Here is a 23,865-nt window from a genome sequence, read left to right as displayed (position 1 = left end):
ACAGTTTGGTGAGGTATTCCAGCAGGAGCAGGAGACAGTAAATAGTTTGGCTTTAGAGATTGTGCCACCAACATGAGCTCATTCAAAATGGTATATTAGTGGTAGAGTGATGGTGAATTTGAAATACAAGAGCTTATAGAAGCAGTAAAGTGGATAACTAAGAGTTTTCAAAACTTCATATTACAGGGTTACAGCATTTAAAAAATCCATCTATCAATCTATCAATCTATCAATCAATCAATCTATCTATCTATCTATCTATCTATCTATCTATCTATCTATCTATCTATCTATCTATCTATCTATCTATCTATCTATCTATCTATCTATCTATCTATCTATCTATCTATCTATCTATCTATCTATCTATCTATCTATCTATCTATCTATCTATCTAGCATCCCAGTATAAATGCTTATTTGAACCCTGTTCAATTTAACTATAAGTAACTTTGCAACTACATGTCAACTAACTCTGGTTAGAGTATTAGTAGACTGTCTGCTTAGTATTTTGATGCTCCCCAACAGATATTCTACGGACTATAAGTAACTTTGCAACTACATGTCAATTTATTCCACTAACCCTATCCTAACAGTCTACTAATACTCTAATGAGAGTTAGTTGACATGTAGTTGTAGTTACAAAGTTGCGTATAGTTAGTAGAATGTCTAAAGTGGGTAAAATAAAGTGTATTCTTTAAGCTACCAAAGAAAAAGAAAAAAGTAATGATAAAAGAGAAGCAATCCATGCTCCATCCAAAGTTGTTCATCCTTACTGTTTGACCTTACTGTAACATTATATTACAGAATTGTCACAGTCTTACTGTGAACATCAATGCCACTTTGGGTGTCATTCCTAACCTACCTTTCGTCTACAGTTGGCTCCTTCTGTTGGAAGTGGGGCTTGACCCCCGTCATGGGTCGCAAGTTTGTGGATAAGGCCTTGATTACATACATGAGCTCATTCTCCCGAGTTACATCACTGTCATACCCTACACAGAGCAACACACAGATGGAGAGACACTTTACTTTTATATCTTGCCATATGGTAATTACACAAACATTTTGTCATAATGGATGGCTACCCTCTTTAAATCTACATGGCAGTGGATAGCAGTGATAATTGTTTTTTATGAATGATCTTTTCACCTCCATCATCTTCGCTCTCAATGTCAGACTCTTCGCTGTCACACTGTCTGGCCTCTCGGCAGCCCTCGTTCTCATGGTTCCAGATCATCAGACAGGTGTCGGAGCCACCGACAGACGCCAGCAAAGAGTCGTCATGTGACCAGCGCACATTAGTCACATGGGTACTGTGGGCAATGTACCGCTTAAACTTGGCGTATTTTCCCTATTCAGATAATGACAATGTTAACAGGCATGTAGGTAAATAATAAAATCAAAATATCTACAGTAAAAGTGAAACGGCCAGGCCATTTTTTTAAAGAGCATTTTTATATTATAACTGTAACTGTACTAACTAGATACTAACTGTATCTTTTCTATGTACATTTCTGAAATGCACTTTCTATAAAGCTGCTTTGAAACAATATGTATTGTGAAAAGTGCTATACAGATACATTTGAATTGAATTGAATATTAGTGTAATAGAAAATCGTGGTTTCCAATGTAAACCTGTTTTGTTCAGTTCGTATAAAAACAACTAACACCTCCCCATAGAAAAAATTAAAAGAAACAATTTTGTTTAAATAGTATTTTCACTTGACAGCAGTGTTGATATACAGAACACATACTGACTAGCTTTCTGACTGCAGAAATTATTGTGGGTTTTTTTGTTAGTACATTAGAGAAAATATGATGCATATTGTAAAAAGACACCACAACAAACATTAAGGTAATTTGAAGTTGTATTTATCAATATTAAGTCAATTCAATTCAATTAAACATCATTTAACAAAATGACTAACAAAATGTTTTTAGTTTTATCTTAAGGCGGAAAAAAAACTACTTTCATATTATAATTTAGCTTTAGTTTATGGTGAAAACTAAGTTATAAAAAGCAAAACAAATTTACAATATATCTGGTTTTATGATAGTTTTTCTTCTTCTTTACAATTTAGGGTTTGAACAAACCATAAATGTAATTTAGGAAAACCTAATACATTTGCCTGTAGCATATTTGTTGTTGTTTTTTTTTGTTGGTTTTTTTAAGTTGGCCAAAAGTCTATATCTACAAATCAACTGGATCATAATAATCCAAAAGTATAACTTTTTAAAAGATACAATAAATAACATTATAATTTGATTTGAGGCATTAATGTTTTAAACACTTTAACTGTTTTTCCACATACAATGAAAGTCAGTAGAGTCCAAAACAACACTGAACCCCAATGAATTTCAATGTATAGACAAATCAAATGTCTTCTTTTGTGTTCCACAGATTAAAAAATAAAAAAAGAAAGCCATATAGTTTTGGTAAATGATGACAAAATATTTTTTGGGAGGAGAACTATCCCTTAGTATGAGTGATAGTAATAATTAATGTCTAGATAACACTTTCCTAACCTTGACTGGATATTTGAAGAGCTTGACATATCCAAGGTCATCCCCAGTCGCTAACAACTTCTTGTCATTGCTAAGACACGCGGCCGTTACTTCGGTAACTTCACTGACCACAGGCCAAATTCCCTCACAGGAACTTCCGAGCACACACGTCCATGTGCTCCAGTCGATCTTGTCCACCTGAGGAAGGAAAAGGCAGCATGGAATCTTCTGGTTAATATCAAAATGGCCAGATAAAAGTTACAAGTTAGACCTTTTCATGAAAAAGCTGGCTAATTATATTGCTGAGTCTTCCCCTAATCAGGGGCCGTATTCACAAAGAATTTTAAGGCTAAAAGTAGCTCCTAACTGGCGAATTTAGGGGCAACTCCTAAAAATAATGGGCGTGTCACTCCTAACTTTAGGACTCCTAATTTTTTTCACTAAGAGTAATTCACGAAGCATTTTAGCCCTAAAAGTAGCACCTAAGTCTGGGACAGCTTAAAAGAAGTCGAGAGGACTCCTAACTCACTAAGACCTATTCACAAAGGATCGTCCCGGGTCCGCGACACAAGCGGGAATGCTGCATTGATCTGCAAACAAATCCTCTCCCATTCTCACGCTTAGTTTTGCTTGATATCCCAGTGCCGAATTTCACTTTTTTTTTTTTTTTTTCTTTTTTTTTTTTAGCACCAACTGGGCCAGCAGCAGTAACTGATCCTGCGTCCAGTTGGGCTTTCTTTTACGTTTTGGCGACTTTATAAACCACTGTCATTCAACTATTACATTACTTCAGTAAGAACAACATTTCCTTGCTTTAAGTAGTCTATTTAGGCTAATAGGATGTCAATTAACCAAGCAACTGTTAATGCAAGTGTCGTTTTTTCATTATTAGGCAAGTGGCGGTTTTCATTAGGGTATTAGGCTACCTTGATTTAATTTATTTTAATTCACGACTTTTCTCTCTCTGCCTTTTTAGGATTACACTTCACTGGGGCCTGCACAAACATGGCATTATATATGCATTTCGATGACATTACTATTATTGTTTTGTGTAGGACACAGACATATTTATATTAGATGTCGTAATTCCATGATTTGTTGCGTCTGTGTTATGCTCCTCATGATGGCCCTGTCATCTAACAACCTATCACCGTGATCATTGCGAGGAAGCTCGTGCATGAGAAGTGACGTCATCCATAGCAACGAAGACTCACTCTTAGTTTAGGAGTTGTCATTTTTCCTTACTAAGAGTAGGTCTGAAAGGCGCTGTGAATAACTTTTAAGAGAAAACTCCTAGCTAAAATATTTTAGTGCGATTTAGGAGTACTCCTAGTGGTAAGATAAAATTCTTTGTGAATACGGCCCCTGAACAATATTTTTTAATCAATACATAGAGTTCATGCTTTAAAGCTGAAGAAAAACTTTGAGCAACACTCTTAATGAAAATGAATTGGCAGCATTCATTTCAATATTAAAATCCAACTTAATCGAACAGAGACTCTGGCCAAAATGCCTCCTATAGAGGCTAAAGCAGGGTTCTCAAGTCTCACGCATTGGCCGTGAGACACACGCAATTCAACCAGTTCACACGCTCACACGCCACACAGTGTATTTCTCACGCTGAAAAGGCAATGCCAACCAAGTTGTCCTGCAAGCTTTATACATAACGTTGTATACGAGGCGCAGGCACACAAAGTGAAGTTTCCTGCCGCCCGCCAGCGCGTATCTCTCGGCCAGATTGCATTCGTTACGAGGCAACATAGATGCGTGAAGTCCGCGAACACACGGAAGTTGACGGACATATTCTCGGCCACCGCGACATCGCGCGAACACACGTCGTCATGGAGAATGTAAGTTGGAAGAAAGCTCGCCTAACATTTTTAGGCTAGAACATTTAATATATAGCCCCTCGTATACATTATTGATGCAGTCAAAAACTCTACAACTACTTTGCAACCAGGCCAGAAGCTTTGACTCTGTTTGGCTAGTTATCTGAAACTAAGGAAAATGTTATGGGAAGGAATTAAGATGTATTTCTTAATTTTATTTTAAATGATATATTATACTGTATTAATAGTCTTTCTAGTTACATTAAGGCTACGTGTATTAAAGCAGAGTGCCCTGGGTAATATTTTATATCCTGTCAAAACATACTAATCATAGCCTAATCATTGCTATTGCATTTGTATTTTTCAAAGATGTCAGGGAAAAATGCAATAAGATTTGTTTTTCCAAACTGTTTGAAACAATTTGTTATTTGTAATTTTGAAATATAACCTTAAAGAGTAGGCCTATATTTGATGTGATGAATTGCTCTGTCATTTATCAGATTTACCAACTGCTATAATTTCAATTTGTGCTGGTTATTATGAACAATGGGTAAACTTGGGGGCGGGGATGGGAGGGGGCGGGGCTCCATTAAGGCTCCTCCCCTAACCGCATGTGCTCTCACTCCAAGCTTTTGATCAAACTTGAGAACCCTGGGCTAAAGGCAGGTGATCAGAAACTTTGAAGGGCTTCCAGCTCTTACTAAATCTTAAGTCATTAAGGTAAGCGTTCACTGTCTGTCCCAACGTACCGTGCCCTTAAGCACGGCCTAATTCCCTGCCTCCAAGTTTAGAGTCAATATAATGAAAAGTGGGCCATGTTCTTGCCCTTAAGAGTGCCCTTCCCCTCTCAGGGTGACACACGGTGAGATGTTCAGGATCCATACCTCTGTGGCAGGAATGATTTGCTTCTTCCCACGAGGGGCCTCAAAAAATAGCTGTTCCTTCACCGATGTGTTGACCTGCAAAAGCTTCCCTAATACAAGATAACAGAAGAGAGACGCTGCGATGTAACAAAGTTAAGCTTAAAAATGAATTCTCAAAATATGAATTCTACCAAGATACTGTATGAGCAACCTGCAGTTTGTGATTATATGTAGAGTGACTATATTAATCTACAAGGGCTGGACAATGAAGCTGAAACACTGGCCAATGTAGTGTTGGAGGTTTCACGGTTATATACGTACAGTATTTTCTGGTAATTCTACAGCTGCACAAAAAATATCGCAATCCACACAACATAATGGGAGAATTTCAGAGTTCAAATGAGGACAAATTGTTGGTGAACGTCTTGCTGGCTCTTCTGTGACCAGGGGCCGGTTGCACCAGCTGGACGTAAATAAGTTGGGTGTAAGCTCTACGCTGGACATAGTTACGTCCAGCTTTCCGATGAATATTTACACCTGTTGCACCATCTAAAACTACAACTAGGCATAGCTACGCTTTGTGTAGACGGTGACCGTACACGCTGACATGTTCTAACGCACTGTTAGTTGATAACTCGGATTGGTGGATTGGTGCGGCCTCTCATTACTCTTTCACGCCGGAAAGCCCGCTGATCGTGTAGCCTATAAACCCGACGAGCCATTGTCTCAACATTTTTCTTTATCTTTATTTTCACCATGGTAACAAGTCAAGACTTCTCACTTTACACCTACCTTAGACTAGGCGTAAGATTTAGTCTCAGTCGAGCGCTACGCCCAGATGGTGCAACAGGTATTCATTTCCCACAGGAATTAAAACGCATTTTACGTTAAGCTTAGTCTTACGACCGGGCGAACGTCCAGCTGGTGCAACCGGCCCCAGAACAACAAGTCCGGGCACTAACTCGGATTGTATCCAAAAAAACATGCTGCCCAACTCACTGCAGAATTAAATGCGCACCTGGACTCTCAGGAGCTCCACAGAGTCAATATTCATGGTCGGGCTGCTATAGCCAAACCTTTGGTCACTCGTACTAATACCAAATGTCGATTTCAATGGTGCCAACAGTGTAAATCTCAGGCTGTGGACAATGTGAAACATGTAATGTTCTCTGATGAGTCCACCTTCACTGTCTTTACTGAGTTACGGTGTGGAGAAGCCACAAAGATGATCAACACCCGGACTGTTGCGTGCCTGGAGTGAAGCACGGCGGTGGATCAGTGATGGTTTGGCCTGCAACATCATGGCATTCCCTACTGTGCTTGATGGACGTGTCACTGCCAAGGACTACCGAACAATTCTGGAGGACCATGTCCACCTAATGGTTCAAACATTGTACCATAGTACGTGGGTGCCGTGTATCAGCATGATAATGCACCAATACACACAGCAAGACTTGTGACAGAATGGTTTGGGGAACATGAAAGTGAAGTTGAGCATCTCACATGACCTGCACAGTTACAAGATCTAAATACTTTTGAGACACTTTAGGTTTTTTTTTGGAGAAAACATTTTCCAGCATCATATAGTGACCTAGACACAGCTCTGGAAGAGGAATGGCTCAAAATCCCTCTGGCCACAGGACTTGTATTTGACATTCCTAAGACGAATTGATGCTGTTTGGGCACAAAAGGAGGTCCTACACCATACTAATACATTATTGTGGTCTAAAACCAGGTGTTTCAGTTTCATTGTCCAACCCATGTGTGTGCTTGTTTATGCAAACTTGATATAAAGCCTTATTAGTTGGGAAGCAGTTTCACTCCTGAAGGAACGTTCACTCTGACAGCTTATCATGTGGCTGCACTGTTGGTTGACTTCAGCTGTGGCATTATTTCCACTACAGCGAACAACTGTGCCCTTAATTAGATGTTACTAAAGTCAGTGTACTTTACCAAGGGGACAACAGTGTCAGTGAAGAGCTTGAGATGAAATAAGACACATGTGTGAAGAAATCAAAGAAAAATCAATATAAATATCCTATGTAAACAGAATATTTTACTGTGTGTCATATATATTGTTGGACACTGCTAGTGATAGAAACATTTAATAAACTGGTTAATTATTCATTTTCTATTCATTAGAAATATTAAATGTGTAGTTGAATCCACATTTATTTTATTTTAAACCAATGATTTATATTGGATATTTTATTTTTATTTTTTACATGTCAAATACCTTTTTGCTTTGAATGAAATGTAGCGATACAGCTCCGAAGGGGTTGGTGTGGTTCAAGGCCCCTTATAGAGCACTTGTGCTATCTAGTCTGACAGCAAATGGAATATATTGCTGGTAAAAAATTAGATGTCCCATTACATTTAGAAAATGAATTAGCTTAAAGCTGCAGTCGGCAAGTCTGGCAGATTGAGTGGACTTAGGCAAAATTTTGAATGTTTACAACTCTCATGCCCCTCCCCCACTGTCAACGGATACCCTCCCACCAGGTGGAGTTAGAAGCTCGAGTTTTTTTCTAAAACCACTTTTTTTATGTTGTTCTGTCGGATTATAGTGTCGATTTCACTGAATATGATCAAAAAAATTTTGCCGACGGCAGCTTTAATTAACATTCTGTGCAGCAGTGCATAACAAATTGCAGCACTGCACAATGCATCATATCATCAACAAGATGACGGAAAATCAATGCATTAATCAAACTTTCTTGAAATATCCAAATTTTCGGATCTTGCCTACTTTCAAATCTACAAGAACACAGATCACAAAGAACTGCAATGTCTTTTTTTCCACTAGTCGCCACATTGCGTAACTGCATAAAGTTAAACTTGCCTCAGCTTTTATCGCCTCTCTGTTTCTATCTCTCATTGCCTGAAATCCCCAACTCTTAGTGAAGATGAATGACTTCTGGTCACAATTTGTTGCTGCAAAACTCTGTCAGTGTGAATGTCCCTTGACTTATTTTCTCTTTGAAATACAGCCCTCGTGTCTTGTATCTCTCTCACCTCTCTTGTCCCAGTCCAGATGGGTGATGTAGTTCATGGATCCTTTGCACACACCAACCCTCTTGCTGTTCATCACGTTGTAAATATCCACAAAGCTGTCACCTGATGCCACAGCCAAATACTTGCCTGTTACTGTAATAAAAAAAATCAGATTTTCAATTTTGAGCTCTTACCATGACCCAGATATCACATTCTCATTAATATGTTAATACATTCCTGTAAATATTCGTTAATTACATTAGTGTATGTGAAGGTACAGAAATAGCTCATACTATCGTACTGAATAGATCAGATGAAATAATTCAAAATGTTATATTCTTGTCTCAGTACTCTAGGCATTTCCACTGTATCATTCTTTGGTTACACTTTATTTTAATGAGTCTTTGTTACACTGTAATTATACATTTAAGTAATTACATGTACTTACTATAGGGTTAGGATTAGGGTTTGGTTTGCATGTAATTATGCATAATTTATAGTTAGTAACTACATGTAACATAATAACAATGACACTGTCTGAAATGAGTGTGTTAACTAACCAGGAGAGAAGCGGATTTCTGATATGATGTCTTTGCGGTGATGAAATGACACCAGATCTTCTAGAGTGTCTGCGTTGACGATGAGGAAGCATCCATCGTTGAGGCCCACAGCCAGAGCTTTCCCGTCTGGAGAGAAGCAGCAACATCGCCCGCCTGCAAGAAGTTATAACGGTCAAATGCCATGTCACGTCAAGCACTTTTGTCGTTAAAAATCTATCATGACAGCTGAAAAGACAGGTTCACTTTATGAATCAATGTTGAAAAATGCCCATGAAGTAAGTTAAAAGGTTAGTTCAACTATCACCCATCACCATTTATTCACTTGTGTTGTTTCAAAGCTCTATGACTTTAATTCTTCCGTGAAATGCAAAAGAAAAAATTTTAGCTAAATGTTCATGCCAAATCTCTTCCGCTCAATGAAAGCATTAGGTTACAAGTGATTGTCAACGCCAAAATGACAAAAACGAAAATAAAAGTTATATCCATCGTCGATATTGGATTCATATTATTGGTTGATAATTCTGCATGCTACTATTTTTAAATTTATATTCCCTTTTACCTACATCTAATGTTCACTTAATGTTTGTCCAAAAAAACATTTTAATAATAATAATTCAATAACACTGTTAAATGTAATCGTCAGAAAAATTCAAAATGTATCATTTTTCATACTGTACAGTGAAATGTTGTGATGGCTAAATTCATGTGTAGCATTTAAAATGATTGATTTTAGTTGATGTTTTATTTTTAATTTATTTTGACAAAATAGTATAGAATTTTAATATCAACCATAACATAAAAATATAATTTCAGCCATAACATTAAATCAAAGTGATAATTTAAGTTAATCTCTTGAACCGATTAAACAATCCTCTAATCATTGTGAAGTAAGTTATCATTGTTAATTAAAAGTAAATATGCAAAGACCCAGTGTACTCTAAGGATAACCATCATAATACAATTTAATTAGGGTTGATGAAGAGTTGATAGCTCACCTTAAGGATTTGACCTATCAAGCTTTATTTGATTAAATCGCTGGTCTATACAGTATTCCATGAATGAGCGCAAATGGTTCCTCTACAAAATGTTTTGTAACCATTCCCTTTAGAGATTCTGCGCTCATGCAATCAATATGATCTCGGGCTAATTTGCAAGCTGAGTGTTCTTCACTTAAAGGACAAGTTCGGTATTTTAACGCTTAAAGCCCTGTTTTAAGATCGTTTCTGATGAAATCGAACGGTTAAGATTGAAATTTGGACACATGCTGCTGGCCCGAGAATTTTTTTACGGTTTCTGTGGTTGCAACTTGCGTTAGCATTTCCATTGACTCCCATTCATTTTGGCGTCACTTTGACAGCGAATAACTTTACATCTGAGGCGTTTAAAGACTCCATTTGTCCATTATTTATTTCTAAAGAAACACGACAATGTATAAAGGGCTCCATTACCTTCTATGTTACATTATGGCCCCGTAGAAACAGTTTTTGTAAAAATAGGCTAACGATTGCGTCATAACCACTCGACTCTCTGTCGCGCTGTACAGAAATTACCGTACAGACAGGAGGAGAAGCTCGCAGGCAATCGGGGGGACGTCCCGTGAAGGGAGAAGCCCATAGATAATGAGTCCATAAAAGCAACGGAATACTTACTCTTGCTCACTCACGCCAAAGAACTCTTTGCTCAAGTTCCCCGTCTCTGCAAGATTAACGTTGGCAATTTTCACGCACAGCTACTAGAAGATTTACGTCTGTCAGACAGGTTGCTCACGTCATCAAGCTTAGTTTGAGTCGGTTTGAGTCTGCGCGTCAGGAACGGAAGTGCTCAAAAATCGCTAAAAATGGGCTTCAACTGTCTCAACTGAGTTCCAATGAGATGGCTCTGTCCACTTCTTATACTGTCTATGCATGCCAGTGGTTTGCTTGCAATTGGCAAAGGTGCATTATTGCCACCAACTGGGCTGGAGTGTCTATTATTCAAGCTCTCAACGGAAAAATGTACGGGTGTGAGGCGTTTGGAAAAATAGGTCCACAGTTTTACAACGAATGGTAAAACACCTGCTGGAAAGCATCTTTTGCAGCGATTTTTGTGTGAGCATATCAGTGAACACCCCAGACCACTCGGTGAGTTTCACGTCTTTGTAAACTGAAGTTTAATGCGTTTTATGAAGGATTGTTCCTGTGCACCTATGCAACCATTGTGGAGGTGAAGGTTGGGGGGGGGGGGGGGTTGCAACCACAGAAACCGAAAATTCTCGGGCCAGCAACATGTGTCCAAATTTCAATCTTAACCGTTCTATTTCATCAGAAACTATCTTAAAACAGGGCTTTAAGTGTAAAATACCAAACTTGTCCTTTAAGTTACATTTTTCAATGCAAACTGAGTTTCTGAAGCAAAACGAGGTCAAACATGTGTAGGCCAAGCTTGGAATACAAATCACAAGACAAGTTCATAGATAAGGAGCTATTTATAATCAGACAGAGGGGCTGATTTACTGTTACTGTTTGTAGACTGTAATGCATTTGTGCTTTGAATGTATGTCATTGAACAACAAGGTTATCTATAGTTAGTCATTTTGTTATTTCTCCTTGTTACATCATAAGATTTTGTCAACCGATCAGTTTCAAGCATTCAACTGCCCCGTAGTATACATGCTATTAATTAATATTGTTTACTCATATTACTCATGCTTTATTACACTGCAACAAGGACACATTAAAATGTAACCCAATGTTTTATTATGTCCTCTGTGAACACATGAAACAGTGTAAGTTTGTAATGTAGTGTAATGAGTGAGGATCTGCTTACCTTTCTTGAGTTTGCGTACGGCGAGCATGCAGTGGCTGGGGGAAAGGTCCCATATGCGCAGGGTCTTATCGTCGCTGACAGTGGCACACAGGGGCAGATGAGGGTGAGTGGCGAGACCCCAGACCTCGCCCTCCATGTGACCCTAAATACACCCCCACCACACACACACACAATTAATATATACTAACAAACCAACATAACTGTCATTTACTAGTTAATATTTTTAGTGAAATATGCTTTTTTATTTTAAGTTGACACTCAAAAGTGTGTGAATTAGAGTGGAAATGGAAATAACCAGTTTATATTTGACTTTGAGTTATATTGTATAATTGAAATGCTGTATGCTGCTCAGCACAGAAACAAAGCAGTTATTGCTCAATGAACAAAGCAAGTTCAACATGCTTCAGAGTATTAATACATGCAGTTATTGACAGCCTAACCATAAGCCCTACTCTTCTGCACACAATGATAACGATCAAAACTATTTCACATGTCAAACATAACTGAACATTAAACATTAACAGATGTTTCCCTTTACTCAAAAACACATAAAATAACACTTTTCACATTTCAATATTTGCTCTCTATTTCCAGCCATGTGCAAAGCATGCTGGGAACTAACAATGGTGTCTCTAATTAAAACTGCATAATTGAACTAATTATCTTAAAATAAATAGGTAGCCTTTTTTCCTTCATTTTATCAGCTTAATCTGTTCCTCAATTCAAGCCTCAAAACGGTGGATGTTTCCTTAATGTGAAAAGTTATGAGATATTTTCTATACAACACTGAACCACAATTTTCTTAATTATCACTATTTTATGAAAATTACAAGACCCATGATTCATTTTTTAGTGTTCTTTTCAGCACAAACACACCTCAATTCTATGAAAACTTCACTCATTATTCACTATAAAAGTTAGCAAATTCCATCGCACTTTTACTGCTTGAGAAATTTTATTTAAAAGAGATGTTCATCTACATTTTTCAAGTGAGCACGGCAGTAGTAATTCATCAAATGATGGAGAAGATCATTATAACTGGGCATATATCCAGACACAGTGTTGAAGAGCTGATTCAGGAGTCTGGAACACAGTGATGGAGGGATGCTGTACAGTCCCAGTATGGCAGGCTATGTTCACTCAGACTGCAGACAAATCAGATTTTTTCTCAAATCAGATCTTTTCAAGCAGACTGTCTGTACTTTTAATTAAGAGTGATCAAATAAGATTTGTGTGTCGAGACATAACCAATCTATCGGCATGGGTTGCTTTGGTACTGGCGTACTGTAGGAGTATGTTACAAAGCTTTCCAAACGGATTTAGGAAAAATGGAGGTGCATCATCTCACACTCCAAATAAGTACAGAAAATGCTGAAATCTTTGGACATACCATTTGAACACTGTATGAATATTTCCGGCATTTCCGTCAACAGTTTTGACATAATTGTTGTGTGTTGCGTTAAAAGGCAGTTTGAAATCCGATTTGAGCATTTCCAGACTGAGACGCATCTGTAAAAATGTGATTGGAATGTACAGGTCCTTCTAAAAAAATTAGCATATTGTGATAAAGTTCATTATTTTCCATAATGTAATGATAAAAATTAAACTTTCATATATTTTAGATTCATTGCACACCAACTGAAATATTTCAGGTCTTTTATTGTTTTAATACTGATGATTTTGGCATACAGCTCATGAAAACCCAAAATTCCTGTCTCAAAAAATTAGCATATTTCATCCAACCAATAAAATAAGTGTTTTTAATACAAAAAAAAAAAAGAGTCAACCTTCAAATAATTATGTTCAGTTATGCACTTAATAGTCAATACTTGGTCAGGAATCTTTTTGCAGAAATGACTGCTTCAATGCGGTGTGGCATGGAGGCAATCAGCCTGTGGCACTGCTGAGGTGTTATGGAGGCCCAGGATGCTTCGATAGCGACCTTAAGCTCATCCAGAGTGTTGAGTCTTGCGTCTCTCAACTTTCTCTTCACAATATCCCACAGATTCTCTATGGGGTTCAGGTCAGGAGAGCTGGCAGGCCAATTGAGCACAGTAATACCATGTTCAGTAAACCATTTACCAGTGGTTTTGGCACTGTGAGCAGGTGCCAGGTCGTGCTGAAAAATGAAATCTTCATCTCCATAAAGCTTTTCAGCAGATGGAAGCATGAAGTGCTCCAAAATCTCCTGATAGCTAGGTGCATTGACCCTGCCCTTGATAAAACACAGTGCACCAACACCAGCAGCTGACATGGCACCCCAGACCATCACTGACTGTGGGTACTTGACACTGGACTTCAGGCATTTTGGCATTTCCTTCTCCCCAGTCTTCCTCCAGACTGTGGCACCTTGATTTCCGAATGACATGCAAAACTGAGCAACAGTCCAGTGCTGCTTCTCTGTAGCCCAGGTCAGGCGCTTCTGCCGCTGTTTCTGGTTCAAAAGTGGCTTGACCTGGGGAATGCCGCACCTGTAGCCCATTTCCTGCACATGCCTGTGCACGGTGGCTCTGGATGTTTCTACTGCAGACTCAGTCCACTGCTTCCGCAGGTCCCCCAAGGTCTGGAATCGGTCCTTCTCCACAATCTTCCTCAGGGTCTGGTCACCTCTTCTCGTTGTGCAGCGTTTTTTGCCACACTTTTTCCTTCCCACAGACTTCCCACTGAGGTGCCTTGATACAGCACTCTGGGAACAGCCTATTTGTTCAGAAATTTCTTTCTGTCTTACCCTCTTGCTTGAGGGTGTCAATGATGGGCTTCTGGACAGCAGTCAGGTCGGCAGTCTTACCCATGATTGCGGTTTTGAGAAATGAAACAGGCTGGGAGTTTTTAAAAGCCTCAGGAATCTTTTGCAGGTGTTCAGAGTTAATTAGTTGATTCAGATGATTAGGTTAATAGCTCGTTTAGAGACCCTTTTCATGATATGCTAATTTTTTGAGACAGGAATTTTGGGTTTTCATGAGCTGTATGCCAAAATCATCAGTAGTAAAACAATAAAAGACCTGAAATATTTCAGTTGGTCTGCAATGAATCTAAAATATATGAAAGTTTGATTTTTATCATTACATTATGGAAAATAATGAACTTTATCACAATATGCTAATTTTTTGAGAAGGACCTGTATATGTGGTTTGAATAAGATTCGATTTGATGTTTGTTTGTTTTTTCGCTGTCTAGACTTTCAAAACCCCATTTGGATAAAATCTGGATATGCAAAAAATCTGATTTTTGCTGGCAGTCTGAACATGGCCATAGTCTCCCATATCCTCCACACGGAGCTATACCTTTAAAAAAAAAAAAAAATGTGTATGTGTGTGTGTGTGTGTGTGTGTGTCTATTGGATGCAAAACAAAACATTTCCATTCAAATAAATAATGCTGTCAGTGTGCACCTTTCCCCACAGTGTGTTCTGCTATAAACTGGACGTGATGCACCCATGGGATTCGTAAAAGGTTTTCCCAAAAAGCATTTCAGAGAGCAATAAATAAGTATTTAATTAAGCTCAAATGTTTTCTAGCAGTGAGTAGGATCTAGAAAAAGCTCTAAGGCATATTTACTAGCTAAATGCAACATGCATTTTTTTTCTACACCCTAACTATCGCTTGACGTATTAAAGCTCACATAATGCAATGAAGGGTATGTACCAACTGATATGTAACATTTAGTAAACAATGACTTCAATAACAAGCTTTAACTAACGATTGCACCCGACTCTAAAACACAAGTCACACGAGACAAACAAATACACATTTAATCAGTGTCCAAAAACCAGCTGTTCCTTGCTATGCTGAAAACTAAACCATGGCTAGTGTCTGAGTACAGAAATATTGGAGAACTACTCTTTTTGCCTGGTCTGCAGTCACTGCTGTTTACCATTTATTACAACAACAGCCCCGGGACCATTTCATTTGTCTCTGAAATGAAACTGGAGCAAAACATTACAAAGTGGTTGAGTGGTGAGGGCAGGTGCAGAGACAGACACTTGACTGACTCATCATTCTCAGCCTCATTTACAGGTGCTGCTGTAAGAAAACAACTTGTAACAAGATTTTTAAAGGTACTAAATTGTTAAACATCATTAGAAATATGTATTTAGGTACGTAAAAGTTTCAAAAGAAATTTCATTAAATATATTTATGTTTATATATATTTTTGCTTTTAATTTACCATAAATGCGTCTCAGTACATTTGGCAGTACAGCCATATTTCATATATTTTTTACGACAATAAAAGTAATTATAAAATTACATATAAAGATGTATTTAAGTTCTACTTAAGTAGGATTCTATAGCACTCTAAAGTTCAGTTAATTGCATTTAAATATAGCTATAATACATTTTCATTTAATTAAAATCAACATAAGTATATTATTTCCATAATAAGTATGATATACTTCAAGGATAAGCATTAAACTTCAGTATCTAATTCATCCTTCACCATTTTTGAGACGTCCATGAATGATGACTCAAATGAAGCGGGTTGTTGAAGAGAGCTGGGCTATTACTTTAAGTAATAAGATGTACTATTTCCCCCTAGCCAACAATAAAACAAGCACAAATATATTGTGAGTAACTGTTATAAAAACTAGAACAACTCAATTTGTGTGCGTGTGAGCGTGTATTTCAAGTGTGACAAAACTGACAAGGTCTTGTACCACTCCGATGAACACTCAATTTAAAAAAAAAAAAAAAAAATTAAAGAAAATGAATTTCGGATCAAAATGACCCGAGGAGAGGATTAAGGTAAACTAATTTCTGTATTTGAGTAGATTCACATCCAGGGATGCATGTGAGTTTATGTAACATGACAGGCAGCTCGAGGGTAAGACTTGTAAAGCTCAGTTTAATGAATCAACAAGGCCAACCGGACAGAAATTCTTCATTCAACCCTTGTCTCATTTCTTACTGTGTTATTCATTTATTTTCAGAATGGTCATGTTTCGTGGCTTGTCAAGCTAATCTGACAGCTGAATTTGTGCCTTACCTGAACCAGAAGAGTGATGGGCCCATTTTTGTCCACCTCCAGAATCTCTCCGTTCTTTGTTCCTACAAGAATATGCCCATGACCCAAAGATATGGCACGAATGGAGGGGTTGTCCTCTAAAAGCAAACCTGCAGGAAGGGACATGCTATAAATAAACATGCATCCGTGACCTTGGCTTTCTATTTATTAAACACACTGAGTGTTCTTAGAGGATGCATGGAGGTATTTGACCTGATTAGCTTTAACAGCCAAGTTATTCACACTGTTAAAGCTATACACTGCAAGTATTTTAGTATTTTTGTTTTGTTGTCCAGTACGGACATCAATACATTTTTAAAGGCAAAAAATACATATTATTTATAAGTAAATTAAACCATTTTTAAGTTGTGTATAATAGTAATAATAATAACAATACAAATAAAATAAAACAATTATTATTATTATAAACAACTTAATAAATTATTATTTATTTATTTATTTATTTATAAATGCTTCGCATTAAGGTCCTTTCACACTGGACGCGATTTTGACGCACGAATAATTCGCGCGATAGTTTTATTTTTTGATCAGCTGTTTGTGTAATGAGTGCTTCCACACCGAACGCGAATGTGCTGCGGCGACATTTATTCCCTTCGATGTCGATTTTTTTTTACTTTTGCGGCGACATAAAAGGCTTCAGCCAATCACATACAAGGAAACAAAGGCGAAGCTTGTTGACGCTTTGGCTGCTCTGACGTAGCAGCATTATGTGCGAGAGAAGAGAAGTGTCACAACATGAAATGTAAACTAAAAACAAGCAATACATTGAAACTAGAAACCTTTTATAATGACAGCATTTTTATATTGCCTATTCCGCATCTCAACGCACGCATACCCATCATTTATGACATGATGTTGTTTGCTTATAGGGATCAGTTTACAAAAGAACGAGGCATGGGATAAAATAGCTGGGATAGTTGGTGTCTCCGGTGAGTTGATGAAGTGCGTGCTGATGATTTATAATATTTTTGACTAGGAGGGAAATAATTGATTTGGAATATTTTCAACATTCATGGTTGTGTGTTTCATATTATTTTTGCATGCATGTATAGGCCACACACCAGAGCATGTGCGTAAATAAAGCAGAGCGGGGTGACGCTTAAATAGGCCTATAAGTTAAAAAACTCAAACAAAACATACGTTTCATATATACGTTTAAATAATATAATGATATTTTTAAAATTTCATCTATGTTGATGATCTATATGAAAAGGGAACCGCATGAGATGAGTAAGGATCATAAGATGCCCAATATATCGAAAACATTTGGAATGGGTCAGACATAATTTTGACCACTTATTAAGTTTTGTTTTGCTCGTCTTCACTGGATGATGAGGATGATGATGATGAAGTGTCCTTGTTTTCTCAGCTGTCGGCGCGAAAGTTTTGGAATGTTGAAGCTCTGAACGTCGCAAATTCGCGTCGCGGCTGATGTGAATGGTTTTGACGCGAACTATTCGCACACGAACTATTCGCTTTTCCGTTTCGCTTTTTCGTTTCGCGTCCGGTGTGAAAGGGTCTTTAGTATAGGGGGTTGTTTACATTTTAGCTACATTTAAAACCATTATTTATTTATTTTTTATTTTTTATTTTATTTAGTCATTCATTCAAAGTTTTTTTTATTAACTTTATATTTGCAACCCCTTTGGCAAAGTTATATTTTCTTGTTTTAAGCATAAACCTTATTTATGCAAGAAAAATAACTTTATTATAGATACACTCTCTAAAAAGCCCTATTTGCAGATATTTTTAAGAAATATGGGTAACCGAACAGTTGATGGGCCACATTGACTTCCATGGTAGAAAAAAAAATACTATGGAAGTAAATGGGGTCCATCAAATGTTTGGTTACCGACATTCTTCAAAATATTTTCTTTTGTGTTCAGCAGAAGAAAGAAATTCATACAGGTTTGGAACAACTTGAGGGTGAGTAAATGGAAATTTTCATTTTTGGGTGAACTATCCCTTTAAGTCCTATTATCTCACCGTATTCTGTTCCTTAAGTAAGTGTAATTTGTAAAAGTAAATTGTCATTCAAGAAATGCAAGTGACGTCCTCACCTTTGGAGCCTGGGGCCAGCACCGATCGCTTTATGGCATATGTCTTGAGGCATCTTTCAAACGTGTCGTCCCACAAAGCCACTATTCCATCCTTTCCACCAGTCACGAAACCCTTAGCAACAATATATTCGCATTTCATTTCTAAGCACATTTAAAGACAAAGTGACTCCTGTTTACTGTTTGAAGCTAAATCTGATACCTTCTCCAGGGCGTGCATGCTGAAAACGGGCCCATCATGAGCTTTGACGGTTTTCACCAAGAACATATCTCTCCAGATGCAGATGTCTCCAGCGCAGGTTCCCGAGAACACCATTTCTTCAGACCAGCCATACACCGCACACATCATGGTCTCGGTTTTTCCCATGCTGCCCTTCTTCCCAATCAGTCCACCACCTGAGAACATCAACGGTGTGTGAGATGACCTCAGATCTACAGTGATTCACATATTTCACAGAAAGTTTATAGTCTTACCTGCTTTATGCCAAAACTTCATGTGTTTCACTCCAGCGGTGATCATTTTGTCTGGCACGTACGGGTTGATTTTAATGACAAATATTTTGTCCTTACTTCCCCTTTAAATCAAAAAGAGAGACATTTAATGTGTAATGATTCTTTTGCTGAAACCTAACAGGATGAATCGAACAGCCCCTAATGATTTTGATGAGTTAAAGGTTCACAGCGGGCACTGTAGGGCTGTAATTGACCTGTCTGAGTGCCAGGGGACAGTGGCTGTCTGCGGTTTAGCATTAGACCCGATGTGGAGCGGGCAGAGCACTGAGCAGTGACTGCACTGTCAGGCCCTATTTACTTCCACCCGCACAAGCATCCTCTCGACCAGAGAAAGCCCCGGGGAAGAGTCGCTGAACTCAAGAGTATACAGACAGGGGAATACAAATGCTTCAGACTGTAAGAGGAGGTATAATAATCCATGAGAGGATGTACATTACAGTGTTTTACCATGGTAAAGAGTTGTAGTTGCTTGTAACGGTAGCATAGGTGCATCTATACTAGATTTTGACATTTTCTTGAGAAATATTAAAATTGATTTCGATTCGATGCATTTTGATTATTTTGGATATCAGGTACAATACATGGCAAATTTTCTCAAGGAAAACAAATCTCTTAACTAATTCTCTGAACTATGGGAGTCAGTTGTAGCCTACTAGGCTTCATTAGCCTACTATAATATTGGTAATTATATACTGATTTGTATACAAACACTTAAATTACACTTTTATTTATTTTTATAATAATAAAGTTATATGAAATATAAACATTTAAATGGTGGCTGACTGTCATAAAAACTTGCCAGAATTATTCAAACATGCATTAAATATTGAAGAACATTAAAAATGATAATTAATATGTAATATGGTGCATATATTTAGCAAAATGCTCCTCTCTAGATTTAATTTTTCTAGCTGACTAACAAGTTTATGGTCACTGGATATGGTTTTTCTGAGGTAAATGTGACATGACGCGGTTTACAAGTTGTTTTACTAACGTCTGTCCATGGTTGAAACACTGTGATTCTATGTGACATGATACGGATTTCGATAAGTTGTACTCTATCTTTTAACACACTTTCAGATGCTCATTCATGTTTATTTCGCACTTTAACTGGTATTATTAAGGCGGAAGAGAAGATCATGTGCTTCTATTGATCTCACGCCACAGCGCCAAAACGGTATGTTTTTGAATTTCGTAAGAAAATGGACGTAATTAGAAATCTGAGACTTTGTTTCATATCAATAGTAACAAAGCACAAAGATTATTGCGATTTACTGGATGGGATGCGCTACAATGTTCCATTCATTCATCAACTGAAAACAGGATGACTAGCCTAATCGATTCTTGAGATTTAAGAATCGATATCAGTTCGTAAAAATGAGAATCGATTAAAATCGAGAAATCGATCTTTTTTACCCAGCCCTAGTTGCCACCACAGTGCTAGGACGTTGTGGGTGCTTGCCAGGGATTTCCTGTTTAATATTTAGAGGGAAATCTCAAATCTCAAAACCAAGTTTGAGCAATAGTAATAATGATTACTTTGGCATCACGCTTCGAATCGAACACACGATTGTTGTCGACTCAAAACTGACAGGTAACTGACTCAATTTAGTGATGAACTCTTCTCTATGATCTGGAGAAGGAGTGTTGTGTTGTTTCTCAGTGGGATCCTGGACGCAGCTGATGCCATTTCTAGCCAAAATTAAGGAACATTTGAAACTTCCTATAGTATTGAGGCAGATGCCTTCACATGGTTTACCAAGACACACATCTATATCAGTACATATCCCTCTATCATCTGATAATGAAACGTAACCTGCGTGGCAGTAACAAGAGAATGAACCCTGTGAATTGAGACAGCCCTGCTTCGACATCTTGATTCGGTGCATTCGTCCACGTCTTCACATTTGCCAGCAAAAAGCCTGAAACCAGGGTTACACTCACAAAGAAAGCTTCCCGGCGTGTTGTGACACCTGTGTTCACCGCAGACACGCTGATGACATTCATCAATATCAACGCAGCTGTCGTCGGAAAACACTTTGATTTTCAGGGTGAATTTTCGCAGGTGTTTCTGAGAGCACACCTAACTTGATCATCCATCAGATAATAACCGTCACGACATTCACAACGAACACTTGCTCTAGCAGTCTCTGAACAAAGGTGATCACAGCCTCTGTTTTTACACACACAACTTCTTTTATCTCGAGCGCAAAGTGCATTTAAGTGCATTTTGCTTAAAACAAGTAATTATCTTCCATTGGGGTAAGAAAAATAAACTAAAAACACACACACACATACATATCCAATTCTAACTGATCCTGTTGCAGGTCATCTATACAGCCACTTCTGCCATCTGGAAAGTTAAGCATCAAAACTTAACAAAATACTCTTCCTATTACTAATGAAAACTACATGACTCTGTGAGTAGCCTGATTTCCATCCACTTGTCAATCGAATTATCTGAAGTTCGGTAAAAAAAACCCTCATGCGAATAAAGCTGGTGAAAGTGTGTTTCCATCAAACGGCTTTAAAGTGGATAAAAACCTGTGCGTAATGACGTCACATGCTGTTTTGCGATCAAATTGGTATATCGAATTGATTTGAGACATGTTAAGGTGTTTCCATTCATTTTCTCACCGAATTGCACAACATTCAACCAACATTTGCGAACAAAGTTTTACTAGGCAAAATGGATCGCACCATAATAACGTTTCCATCCACGTTTATCGCATAAGCCGTATATCGATCAAGATAAAATCCGATGAGACCGATCGTATTTCATTTGAGTCGATATTCATGAAATTCAATCGAATTTTACTGTTTCCATTAGGCATTTTTCATTCGATATCACTTAATTGCGATAAAAACGTGTGGATGGAAACATAGCTAGTGACTCATCAAGAGTGATTCGAAAGCATCGCTGCTGTCTAAACGCTGTATGCTTCAAGGCGAACCACTTAACGTCTTCCAGGCCTCAGGAGCAACTACAGTGTTTAAGGGCGGGGCAAAGTAGACTTTGTTTGCCAGCAGCCAATGAGGTCCATAATCTGGAATTATTATTATGCAAATTTGTTACAAACCTACATAGGTTTGTGGAGGATGACTCAGTCATTATAGGCAGTTCAGAACCGGTGTTTTTTCTTTAGACAAACAATAACGAAATTATCACGCACTTTGATCTTTGAAACTTTGCCGATCTTTTACATTTTCAAACAGCTACTGTATATAACACACTACATAAAAAAGGTAATATCCAAAATTTTTGAAAAAATCATTTTTGATTTCTTACCAGTCTTAAGAAATTTAAGAAATTTTACACTTCACACAACTTTAATTAACAACTAACAGTACATTCTGACAGAAGGATGAAACATAAACCAGTCGTATCATGAAAATCACTCCTCTGGGAGAGAAAAGGCGATTTCTCTTGAGGTAATGATCATGCTGAGATAAAGACTGCATGATAAACAGGCTTATGTCATGAAGTGCTGCGATGCTAATCTGCTGAAATGGACTGATACCAATATATATATATATTTTGGAGGATGTAAATATACATTTTGCATGACAAAATAATAAAGTTTATCTGGGAAAAATGTATTTCAAAGAATTTGGCACTACTTGGTGAAGGAAACAACTTGGTTTGATGAATGCAATTTACTTTTCATGTGTTCCTATTGAAACAAGAGGTTGGAGATGGAAGATATCAAATTACTTTCTATTTTTTAAATATTCAAGGGGTTTAGTTTACAACACAGCCTGGAAAGTAGGTAAACAGTAGTATTAGTATAGTATTGGGGAGGGACATAATTCTAGACACCATTTTATTGGACACAATTTTCTATACACCCCTGCTTACAAGATAATTTATCATATTTTTGTCCATTTTTCTGTAAGATAAATACTGTGAATTCTCAGCTTTTAAGTGTATTTGTCAGCTTTTAGGAGTACACTATTACTTGCCCCAAGCTAGCAAACATGCACTACAAGTCCGAAAACTTGCATGCCTAATTCACTCACCGGATAGTGGAGAGCTTCTCTCCTTTCCTCCATTCCCAAAGGACGATGGTATGATTGTCATCCAGACCCACTGAAGCCAGCCTCTTCCCATCCGCTGCAGAGACAGACATCATACCGCTCTGATATCACTCAACATCAGGCAAATAACAGCATCATGTAATGTCATAATGACTTAATACCATCTCCACCCTGCTAACAATGTAACAAGACATCTCAAGTAATACGATGTGACAGCTAACAAAGACATTGCTCCAGTGGAAATATCAGTTTGATGGCATCTAATGAGAATAATCATTTATGTTTAGGCCTGTGACATTGACAGATACTTGGAGGCTTTGCTGTTTTTGCTTTGCTTCTATACACCTGACTCACTGATTTTAATCAAGAAATATGTCTAGTTTAACACATAAATTGTAGATTTGTTCACAGAGAGTGTTTCAGCAATTTCAGAAATACCACTAGTTTGTCATAAAAATAAATAAATGTGATCAGTAGTATTACATGTCAATCACATGCAATTTCCAGCATAACTTGACGGTTCTAGAATGAGCTTGCAAATGGACAAGATTATGTGACAGTCAAAAGTCTGTATGTGCAGAATACAGTAGAGCACGGTGCTTGCATCGCCAAGGCCATGGGTTCGATTCCCAGGGAATGCAAGAACTGATAGAAATGTATATACCTTAAATGCAATGCAA

At 37.7% G+C, this 23,865-nt stretch overlaps 1 protein-coding gene across 2 annotated transcripts in view; it reads right to left on the bottom strand.

The window, feature by feature from the left end:
* eml5 (EMAP like 5) overlaps window positions 1–23,865 on the bottom strand; it is a 115,843-nt gene that overhangs the window by 20,802 nt on the left and 71,176 nt on the right. For both annotated transcript variants that reach the window (XR_008807455.1, XM_056255056.1), the window contains exons 16-27: window positions 23,168–23,261; window positions 19,109–19,209; window positions 18,837–19,030; window positions 18,638–18,749; window positions 16,539–16,666; window positions 11,556–11,697; window positions 8,751–8,903; window positions 8,212–8,343; window positions 5,218–5,306; window positions 2,526–2,702; window positions 1,149–1,350; window positions 865–991 (exon numbers count right to left, since the gene is read on the bottom strand). Coding sequence is in view for 1 of the 2 variants with exons in the window: in XM_056255056.1 (XP_056111031.1) it covers window positions 865–991; window positions 1,149–1,350; window positions 2,526–2,702; window positions 5,218–5,306; window positions 8,212–8,343; window positions 8,751–8,903; window positions 11,556–11,697; window positions 16,539–16,666; window positions 18,638–18,749; window positions 18,837–19,030; window positions 19,109–19,209; window positions 23,168–23,261 (1,651 nt within the window). In the remaining variant the exon portion in view is untranslated. The remainder of the gene's footprint in view (window positions 1–864; window positions 992–1,148; window positions 1,351–2,525; window positions 2,703–5,217; window positions 5,307–8,211; window positions 8,344–8,750; window positions 8,904–11,555; window positions 11,698–16,538; window positions 16,667–18,637; window positions 18,750–18,836; window positions 19,031–19,108; window positions 19,210–23,167; window positions 23,262–23,865) is intronic.

The sequence above is a fragment of the Rhinichthys klamathensis genome, unplaced genomic scaffold (genome assembly GCF_029890125.1).
Source record: "Rhinichthys klamathensis goyatoka isolate OS25496 unplaced genomic scaffold, OSU_Roscu_1.1 h1tg000117l_1, whole genome shotgun sequence".
NCBI lineage: Eukaryota > Metazoa > Chordata > Actinopteri > Cypriniformes > Leuciscidae > Rhinichthys > Rhinichthys klamathensis.
This window is presented reverse-complemented; position numbering and strand designations above follow the sequence as displayed.